The 10,690-nt window shown below is 34.5% G+C and overlaps 1 protein-coding gene across 4 annotated transcripts; it reads left to right on the top strand.

Moving 5' to 3' along the window:
- The first annotated feature begins 771 nt into the window (after positions 1 to 771).
- On the top strand, positions 772 to 10,002 carry LOC136222195 (uncharacterized). 4 transcript variants are annotated; one of them, XM_066009730.1, is made up of 14 exons: positions 772 to 1,208; positions 1,295 to 1,380; positions 1,925 to 2,085; positions 2,621 to 2,685; positions 2,857 to 3,040; positions 3,738 to 3,980; positions 4,091 to 4,224; positions 5,150 to 5,228; positions 5,931 to 5,990; positions 6,146 to 6,400; positions 6,873 to 7,131; positions 7,215 to 7,420; positions 7,595 to 7,645; positions 9,034 to 10,002. In XM_066009730.1, exons 1-14 carry the CDS (start codon positions 1,030 to 1,032, stop codon positions 9,322 to 9,324), a joined length of 2,253 nt encoding a protein of 750 aa, XP_065865802.1. In that variant the 5' UTR covers positions 772 to 1,029; the 3' UTR covers positions 9,325 to 10,002. The 4 variants fall into 4 exon arrangements, with proteins under 4 accessions (XP_065865802.1, XP_065865800.1, XP_065865799.1 ...); XM_066009728.1 differs by having other exon boundaries at positions 5,150 to 5,339; positions 7,598 to 7,645; XM_066009727.1 differs by having other exon boundaries at positions 773 to 1,208; positions 5,150 to 5,339.
- The last annotated feature ends 688 nt before the right edge of the window (positions 10,003 to 10,690 follow it).

The following is a 10,690-nucleotide window of genomic DNA, read 5'->3' as shown; positions in this document are numbered from 1 at the left end:
GATTTCGGATAGCCAGGCTGTTTGTCTGAAGAGCCAGAATCTCATCAAAGCTATTTTGAGGCTTCGTCCTGCCTTTGAGACTCTTAATTTCTCCCATATTTATAGGGAGCAAAACCGCGTGGCAGATCGCTTAGCAGCTGCTGGGCATGGGGGAATGTTAGGTGTTTCTACCCTCTCTGTTCCTCCTTCTTTTCTTTTGTCTTCTCTCCTAGAGGATAGGGTTGGGGTCAGCCTTCCCAGACTGATCCCGGTGTAGGCTTTTGGTTGTTTGTTTTTCCTTTCCTTTCTTACAAAAAAAAAAAAGTAATTTCAGTTCAATTTAGTAGCATTCAATTCAGTTCAATAATATTCAATTCAGTTCAGTTCAGTTCATTAATCAGTTCAGGTCAGTAATTTATCATTACTTATTATAATTATAATTATTTATTATGATTATTTTTATTATTATTATTATTGAAACTATTATTATTTTTATAAACTTTTTATCTTAATAATTACTATTCTTAAAGAATTATATATTATTATTATTTCAATTAGTTCAGTTCCGTTTACTTTAATTTTAATTTTAGTAAAAAAAAACAGAGCCTTGATTTACATATTCTTCTCGAAAATAAATTGTTATTGAGAAAGAAACTCCGATTAATTAAAAGAAAAAAAAATCAATCCATTTTCTTAAAAAATAACGAAGGCATCACTTGATTTATTGAATAAAAATATGAAGAGGGAGAATATTGTTACATTACACTTAGAGCGAAAGAAACGACGACGGATAGTCCGTTTTTGGTCTGTTGACGCCATTATTACCCTTTCTGTTTATCTCTCGAGTCGAGTCCACCCAGAGTCCAACTTTCTACAGTTGCCTCTTTTTCACTTTGACTTCTTCTGTAGAGCATACTGTTCATCCTTTTTCATGTCCGAGGTTTGATCTGTAGATGTGAACTCTGAATGAAATGAAATTAAAGAGAGTGAGTAAATGAGATATGAGAAGAGAAGAATTGATAATTGTGGAGAAGAAACTGTTAATCAGATATGATTAGGAGACTAAGATGGTTAATGGGTCGTAACCAGAGAAGCTGGTCATCCAAGACTCTCACTAATTCTTCTAACCACCACAGCTTCTCCACCGCTGTTTCGCCTCTCTCTGGAACTCTCCATGAAGTTGCTATTTACATTCATAGGTTTCATAACCTTGATCTTTTCCAACAAGGGTAATCTTTCCTTTTTCTTTAATTTTTGGCTTTTGATTTGCAGATGAATATTTATTAACCTTTTTTTTATTTAATCAATAATGCAGATGGTATCAGATTAAGATATCTATGAGGTTGGAGGATAATGAGCTCGACTCAATAGGGACTCCTGCTCGGGTTGTACAATATGAAGGTATTTCTCTATTCCTTCCTCTGATTTGCTTCTTATTCAGTTCAACACATATGTCTCAGTTTCCATTTAGTATGGATCTGTTCGCCTCATTTTTTATCTTCTTGTTTTTGTCATGTTTTTTTCTCACAAATATTTTTCAAACCTCGGACTTTTTTAAATGCACTAGTATACGTAGATTTTCAGAAACTAATTTTAACACATTGGTATTTTGGTTCCTTCCAACTCTTAAAAGCTGCTTTATTTGGTCAAATGAGATAAAACTCATGTGAAGGGTAATGTGCATTTAGTGTTATCAAGTTTGAATGCACATTATCCATTTTCACATGTGTTTTGACTTCATTTGATCAAATAACACAATTTCAAAAACTGAACAGAGGGCGTTAGAGTTGAACGGAATTCAAATACAAAATAGAGATGTTAAAATTAGCTTATGAGGACCTACTAGTGCATTTGACCAAACCTCACAGAGGTTTAAATTATTCACCCTATTTTTTATTCATCAGATTAACTAGAAGCTGACTGTTGCCTATGTTTTGTTTTTAAGCTGCAACACATATACAGGGCTTTGAAGGTGCATATGGAGTTTGGAGGATTGATGATGTGGAAAACAGTTTTTCAACACAGCCTTTTATGATCAAATATGCAAAGCAGGATGTTTATCTCTCGATTATGGTCTCTTTTGTCCTTTCCCTCCATACAAATGAGGTAGGATTCTCTTGTTTCTTTTGATTTTGTTGGTGGAAAATGCAACTCATGAATTTTTTGTCAGAATGGCTCAACTTCACTATGGCTTTAGCTTGGGTTGCGTTGTAGACTTCTAGCATATGAATGATCATATACCTTACACAGTTTGGCCAAGGCTAGATCTCCTAGGTTGATTGGCACTTCCGCAAGAGCTTGGATCTTTTAATTCTTGCCTTCATGGAGAAGGAAAAGAAAAAGAAAAATATTGTCATTGGATGAAGTTTGTCAATAATTGGAGAATGTTATACTATATAATATATTATGCAGAGCTAATCACAACAAAGTGGAGTTTTGTCCCTACATTATTATCAAGAAAATATCTATTATTAAGCCCCTATACTATTCCATTTGCTGTATTGAGCTCGAGAATTTCTATTACCCTCAAAATTTTATTTTCAGACATGGATCCCTTGAGTTCCTATTTCAAGCCTCATTGAACTCTAAAACATGATCTTGCTTCTAAACATCTCGTTCAATGTTATAACTTGTTTTTCAGGGTCCACCAACTTCTGCTGTTATTTTGAAGTTTGAGCTACTGTTTAGCCCCACTTTGGAGAACGGGTTAGCTTGCTTTGCAATTTTGTGTTTGAACTTTGGTATCTTTGTGATTTTCTTAGTTTTATTTTTTTTATTTCTTAATTTATGTTTTTCAAGCATGATACTGTAAATTTAAATTAGATACTTGTATGGCTTGTTTGAAACCATTGCAACCACTACATGTCCTATTTCCAGGTCTGAGTTGCTGGCTTCTTTGAATGCATGTCCTGCGGCAGTCCATGAATTTAGGATTCCCCCTAAAGCTCTTCTCGGGTTGCATTCTTATTGCCCTGTACATTTTGATACTTCCCATGCGGTCCTTGTTGATACTAGTATACATATCACTATGTTGAAAGCTTCTTCTATGCCCACAATAAAGGTATTGAAATTTTTGTGGTTGATTTTCTAAAGCAGATAATGTTGTCAGGATGGCAGATGTGTTGTCTTTTATTACCAGCACGTGTTTGGGATCTAGTTATGGGCCTTGTACCCTTAAGTCTCTAGGAATATTAGCTTTAGCAATCTTCCTAGTCCACCTATTTTGAACAGCAGTTAGGGCTCATTAAGAGACTCTAGAATTAATTTTATGAAAATTGAACCCTGTTCTATTTCCTCACAAGTGCTATTTACAACTGTTTTTTTTTTTTTTTTTTTTGTCATTTGGCTTGTGCAACTTATATTTAAATTTCTACAGCCATATCTTTGCTGCATGTTGTTGAATGATTCTCGAGTGAGATAAGGGGAGTTAATATTATCCGAAAGTAATGAACAAGGATGTATGAGAGATCTGGAAAGACTTGCAGCCTTAATGGAAAAACAAATTTTATATTGAATATAACACTAATAAAACTAATAATTATTCCTTTGTACAAAGGTTAAGACATGGACTTGCTTATTGTGTTTATGACATGAATTTGATTAGATATATGTGCACCACTTTTCATGTAACTTGGAAAACGAGCGATCATAAACGTAGCTACAAGACCATGCATATTATTGCTCTTTGTTGTTTGCTCGTAACACGTTTTTCAAAGTCTCTTCATTTCACATACGGACGCTATACATGTGAGTGGCAGGATACAGGTCAAGTGGGTTCTGTAGATTCTAAACAAGTCATGGTCATTAAAGAATTACTGGCTGCAAGAGATATACTTCTTCATGACTTGCAAAAGATTGGCAAGGCTATTGACCAGTCAATTGACTTGAATAATTTTGTTTATAATCTGGATGATGCTAAGTTTGGTTTCATAGTACGATCAAATTTTGGTGGTGAAGAGGAAGTTCCACAAAATTCAGACAGGTCACAAAATGATGTTAAGGTGCTTAATCTTCTTATGTGAATCAAAGATTCGTTTTGTTTTCTTTAGCTTCTGTTGTCATGAAGTTGCTATAGTTTTCATTTACTTGATATTGCATTTGTATTTAACAGAAGACAAATGGTACGACTGTGCTTCAAAATGATGCTTTGCTCTACTCGTTATCTTGGGATGAACTAGTGAACTCTATGCATTTGTTGGGTGACCAAATTTTGCATTTATGGAACACCTTTTTAATGTTTCACAGGTATTTCTTTTTCACTAATTTCGGTGATCTTTTAATATATATATATATTTTAAATGTAATACATCTTACAATTAATAATAATATTTACAAGTAGGCATCAATATTTCATTTTTTTCAGAGCCAACTTGGATGTGTTGTTGAGGATGAAGGTATAAAGATTATTTGTTAAATTGTAGATGTCAGAGATGAAAAAAAAAAAAAAACTATTAAGCCTTATGTTTCTCACCTTAAGATTTACCATAGCATAGAAAATAAAAGTCAGTCTATATGCTCATCAATCTGGCAATAATGGTGAAAAACATATATAAAGTATGAATGAGCTTTTTGATGAGAAGAGACAAGGATCCATGCTTCATGTAAAAAACTGTATATGGCTTGCATTGAGCAAATAGATAAAGAACTAAAGTGGAAACTTAATTGAGATTCATATATATGTTATTTCATTATCTCAACCAAAGATGCCTAGATAATTGAAAAAAGTTGAATTCTTAAAGTCAAGTATGTTTTATTGTCCCATTTTTTTTCTTGAGCCGGCCAGGAAAGGTTAATTCCATGAGTTTCTTGCTAATATTTTTTTGCTTTATTTATGTCTTGTCTTTACCTGTATGTGTTTGTTTCTACATATCATAAAAGATTATTTGCCTTCCTTATCTTAATCATAAAGAGAATGTGTCGTAGGAATGAACTAATGCCCTTGGAATAACTCATAATAAATTCCATTTATTCCATAGAGGAAACTACAAAGAAGCTTCCCTTATTTGCGTGGTGTGAGGGTCAATAGCATTTTCAATTGTATGTTCATTGAGCCGTCTGTCTGGCTTGTTTGTCTGAATTTTCTATAGTTCTTAATGTGGCTTCAAAATCTTTAGATATTCTTCTTCTAGATGGTGCTTAATTCCTTTGTGTATATTTTGCGCAAATGAAGGGCTAACAAACTGAAGATTTTGGAATTTCTTCATGATGCTTGGGCTGATGATCGACGAGCTGAATGGTCAATATGGATGGTATACTCTAAGGTTGAGAAGCCTCTTAATTATGTGAACAGCAGGGTTGATGGTTCTTCATCCGGTAGTCTCCATGGAAAAACATTGAGTTTATGGAAGTTCTCCGATGATGTAATTATTATAATTACTCATCTATTTGCATCGTTTTTTTTTTGTTGTTGCTTACAACAATTAACATTGTTAATTATTATTAGATAATTCCTTATGAATTCAAGCATGAGTTTTCAAATGGGAGGTCAAAATTCATGACATTTATAATAAAAGTTAGTAAGGCTGTGCTGAACTTGGTACAATGATATACTCTACACGGTAAAGTAAGTTCTACATATTGTGAAATAATAATGTGCGGCATATTAAATTAATAATTATAGTATATTTTTAATTTCAGTAGACCGTAGTTTGGGTCAACCCACTATGGCCAAAAGATCTCAAATATCTGGGTAAAAAAGAAGGGCCTGCTTCCATTTTACATGAAGGAGCCCATAGTCATCTTATATCTTATCTTCTTAATCTAGGGGACAGTTTGATAGTTACTTTCTGCTTTTCTATAGCCATACTGGAAGTTATTCAATTTAGTTGTATTAGGTGTCATTGCAATGATTGTGTACGGGTTACCTATAAGCTTTTATCAAGTTTTAATCAAGTGTCTAACCAAACATAAAAGGCTCTGTTATAATGTGCATCTTTTTCTAATTTATACAGCCTATCCAGAGTGCAACCATGCGTGCTGAACTACATCGGCAAAGTATTGCACAAATGAGGGTTAGTTATATATATATATATATATATATATATATATATATATATATATATATATATAGTGAGAGAGCAAGAGAGAATGTTTTTTTTTCTTTTATACAGTCTTAGTACAACTTCTGTGTATGTGTGAGTTCACGAAATTCAATGGTTCCACGCAGATCAACAATCGGTCGCTTCAAGACATGCATATATTTGGAGATCCTTTGCGTATTCCTATCATTATTGTGGAGCATGTTCTCGATGCGCCATTGCATGCCCAAAATGGAAATTCATTCATCAGCTCTTTGGACCCAAAAGACATGCTGACAATAAGTTGTGCAGCTAAATTTGAATCAGAGAAAATAGCAATGGGTTCTAGCTTGAAAAGGAATGGACGTGTTCTCAAAATAGTTGTCTTTGTACATGGGTTTCAGGTACATCACCTGTGCCAGAGCTGTTAATTAAATTTATTATATTCCTTCATTTGTTTTGTGTTCCTTTTCTTCTTTTGGTTTTGTTTCTTTTGGTACTTCGGTAGATAAGTAGTAAGTGTAAGGACTAGTTTTCTTCGAATTGAAATGTGAATAGGTTGGAAAAACAGGACACGGCCTTCTACCAAGAGAAAGCAGGAAAAGTTGGTAACAAAAAATAATACAATAAAATAAGTAGCATATATGACATACTTCTAGAGCCCTAAATTGCTCAGCTTCAGTCCAAGGTGTTTCATTCTTTTACTGCTTTGGTACTAAAGTAAGATGCAGGTTGCCATTTCTAAATATGTTGCAGTCAACTGCATTAACTGACCTAATAATAGATTGAGGACTTCTTTGATGTAATGTTGTGATGGCATCATGATCCAATAAAGAAAGTTAATGGACTATTATAATTGGCATATCAAACATGCAGGGTCATCACCTGGATTTACGGCTAGTTCGGAATCAATGGCTTTTGATAGATCCCAAGATAGAGTTCCTTATGTCAGAGGCAAATGAAGAGAAAACAGATGGGGACTTCAGGGAGATGGGGCTGAGGTTGGCTGAAGAAGTGGTAGCTTTCACAAAAAAGAAAATGGATAAAGCCTCAAGGACTGGAAACTTAAGAAATATCAAGCTTAGCTTTGTTGGGCATTCCATTGGCAACATCATCATAAGAGCTGCGTTGGCAGGTACATGAACATAAATATGACTAACATGGATTCTTCATTGCATTTGCTGTAATTAATTGCTAGATCTGTGGTTTGGTTGGCAGAGAGCATCATGGAACCATACATGAGATACTTGCATACTTATGTTTCTTTATCTGGTCCGCACCTGGGGTATATGTACAGTTCAAACTCATTATTTAACTCTGGGCTATGGCTCTTGAAGAAGCTTAAGGGCACACAGTGCATTCATCAGCTTACTTTCTCAGATGATCCAGATCTTACAAACACATTCTTGTACAAACTCTGTAAGGTACATAAAAGACTTTCAGTTCTTCTGATTTTATGCATTTCACACTTTGATGTGTCAATTACTTGTGATTGTGAGATGAGAAAGACTCGTCGACTTTGGTGCAATATGCTTCAAAGGAATAAGTTGTATATTTGTTGTCTGAAGTATTAATGTTCTGCTTTTCCTTTATTTCAGCAGAAGACACTAGAGAACTTCAAGAATGTGGTCCTGGTATCTTCTCCGCAGGTTTGCTTCATTTGTCACAAATATTTTCTTTTCTAGGAGTTGTTGAGGAAAAGCATTGCAATTATTTTCATCTGGCTACCTACAACAGAGCCATCAGAACCATATATTTTACTTGGAAAGCTCACGTGTCATCTGATTACAAAAGGATCTATGAGTTAAAATTTTGGTCTTGTTTGGCTGTGCAGAAGGCACAGCACCATAATGAAATTTTGATTTTGTTGGCTTGTTTTCAAAGTCCATGTTCAAGCAGAGTAAGATCTGAGAATTGAAAAGAAAAAAAAAACCTTTTTCCTATCTTTGTTTTGGTTAATTAATGGAGAGAATAGAATTCTGAACATAACAACCCAAAGATATAGAGTTTACCACTCAGTTCCCATACTGGGAAATCTAGAAAGACAAGTATTTGGAAAAAAGAAAAGTTATGAAACATTTGAAGTCATTGCAGGGAGAGAAGAGTGGGCATAGTGAGGATTATTTTAGTATGGAAATGGGGAAGTAAAAGGGGAGGTAAATAGAGATTAGAATCCCTATCCTCTCTACCATAGTTCCCTATTGTATAATTGAATTTGACCGGTCTTCATACTCTTGTTTTTAATCATTTTGATGGCAAAGAATATGCCATAATGCATTTCTTCCTGGAAGATGAATTTTCTTGTCCCTTTTGGTAAGTAGATGCGGTTAATTGGTTCAAAATTGCTCATGCACCCCGTTCACCTAATTGAAGCTTTTGCATATGCTAGGAATCAAAATCAAAACCTAGTTTAAGAAGCCACTACTAAAACCAAGCTTTATTGGTAGATCTTTTTTTTTTTTTTTATGATCATGGGAAACTAGGTAATAGAGTTTACAAAAGGGTTATTTGATTACACATTGAAACCTATATTTTACAACCTAGGAGAATTCTATCTATTTATTAAAGGAAAGATTATTTGGACAGATTATATTTTTGTTAAATACACGACTTTGCTAACTCTACCCCTTGAGCTGAAACATAGATGTCTATTAATAGAAGATTTCTACTTAGCCTCGCGAAAAAGAAAATCACATTTTGGAAAATGTGTTGGTACGTTATGTTGTGTACAGAACGCCAAAATTGCTAGTATTTGTGATTGCATTCCACAAAAAAAATTTTCCTCAACTCAATATGCTATGTCCTTTGATGAAATGCATAATTATTTGCAATAGGAATTGATACCCATATCTTCTAGAGGGCTTTCGAAGGACATAGCACCATGTGTGTATTCTGTAGCACAATATTTAGGTTTCGAAATAGATCTAGATTTAACTTATTAGTTCATGCAGTTGGTAGATTAGATCCAAGAAAAGTGTACCCGCCATGTATGGATTCTATTAACTTTGAATTGATTTTTCTTTTTACATGGTCTCAGGATGGTTATGTTCCATATCATTCCGCAAGAATTGAAATGTGCTCTGCGTCTCTTTTGGACTACACAAAAAGGGGGAAAATCTTCTGGGAGATGCTGAATGCTTGCTTGTCCCAGATGCAGACCCCTTCCACTGAGCATCGAGTATTCATGCGGTGTGATGTCAACTTTGATATCTCTTCTCAGGGGAGGAATCTTAACACCTTAATCGGGAGAGCTGCTCATGTTGAATTCCTAGAATCTGACATTTTTGCAAGGTTTATAATGCGATCTTTCCCGGAGCTCTTTCGATGACTCTACCAGAACCCTTCATCTCTCCTTTGTTGTATAATTTGGCATACCCAATTATGAGGATGGAAAATCTACTTGGACTTCAAGAGCTGGTGAATCCAAACACAAAATTTTGATCCAAAAAATTAATGGGTTTCTGACATCGATTCTCACAAGAATGGCAATGACAACATTCACAGGCAAAGCTGCAGAGCTGTTTGCCACCGGAAATCAATGGCTTTAAATGACAGAAAATCCTAGTCGCTTTTCTGAAAGATAGATTGATAATATGAGCAACAGCAACAACTGTATGTACCATAGGAAGGGCCACAAATTCGATGTTCATATTTATAGAGCTAGCTAGCTATATGAAAGTGGAGAGATTGGTGTACATGAATTGTATAATAAGACAAAATGATTAGGGAAATTTGTATATTAAATATTTAGGAACCAAAAGGAATTTGTACTTTTAGGAAGGTTATTCCCTAGATTGATTTAGGAACCAAAAGAAGAATGAACCCATACAAAGCTCTACTCCAGTATTTCCCAACTTATTTACATGAATTCACAGCCATTTCTGTGACTGAAACTGTTCTTGTTTAGCTAATACCCTGATTTATCAACAGTTGAAGGTATTGTTGTCTCAAATGACTACTAAGATTTTCAATGTCACTGATTCTGCTCTTTTTGTTTTTGTCATCATATGAAAACTGTTCTCAATGGTATAATACCTTCCATGCATGCATTTAAAAGTTTAAGTAGATTTGTGCAAATAGATAAAAAAAATAAAAAAATAAAAAGTAATGCCTGCCAATAAAAATTAACATAATAGAATATGCAAGCTTTTAGCATAACAAAGCAGCAACCAAGCCCGGCTGTTTCCATTGCTACAACTGCAATCAAATATCAGCATTCCAACCATTATACTCAAATGCTCTCCGAAGCCTCTGATAATAATAGAGTGAGCCTGGAAACAGAAAATTTACCACAAAAGAGGTGTGCATTTAGATATTTAAATTCTCGTTTTTACTAAAAAAAAATTCCTTTACAGTAATATAACTATATAAAAGCAGATATGGGTAAATTAATCAAGTGATATACCACAAATCAAATCTACAACAAGAGCAAGGAACAACATCAAATCCAATGCATCTACCAATCATGCTCTTTTGCAGAATGTAAAGAGATAATGCAGCTCGCCATCTCAAACAAAAACTTGAAGCAGAATCCCTCAGTTTTTACATTTGCTGCTCATCATCAATTTACTCACTTCAGCGATCAACATTATTCCCTGCCCCTTCCAAGACTTCAAGTCCCTCGTTTCGACAACCTATTATCCTCTGGAAAACCTCCCTCACTTGCCGTTGCAATGGATCCAAACCATTGCTAA

This window comes from Euphorbia lathyris, chromosome 3, assembly GCF_963576675.1.
Source record: "Euphorbia lathyris chromosome 3, ddEupLath1.1, whole genome shotgun sequence".
Lineage (NCBI taxonomy): Eukaryota > Viridiplantae > Streptophyta > Magnoliopsida > Malpighiales > Euphorbiaceae > Euphorbia > Euphorbia lathyris.
This window is presented reverse-complemented; position numbering and strand designations above follow the sequence as displayed.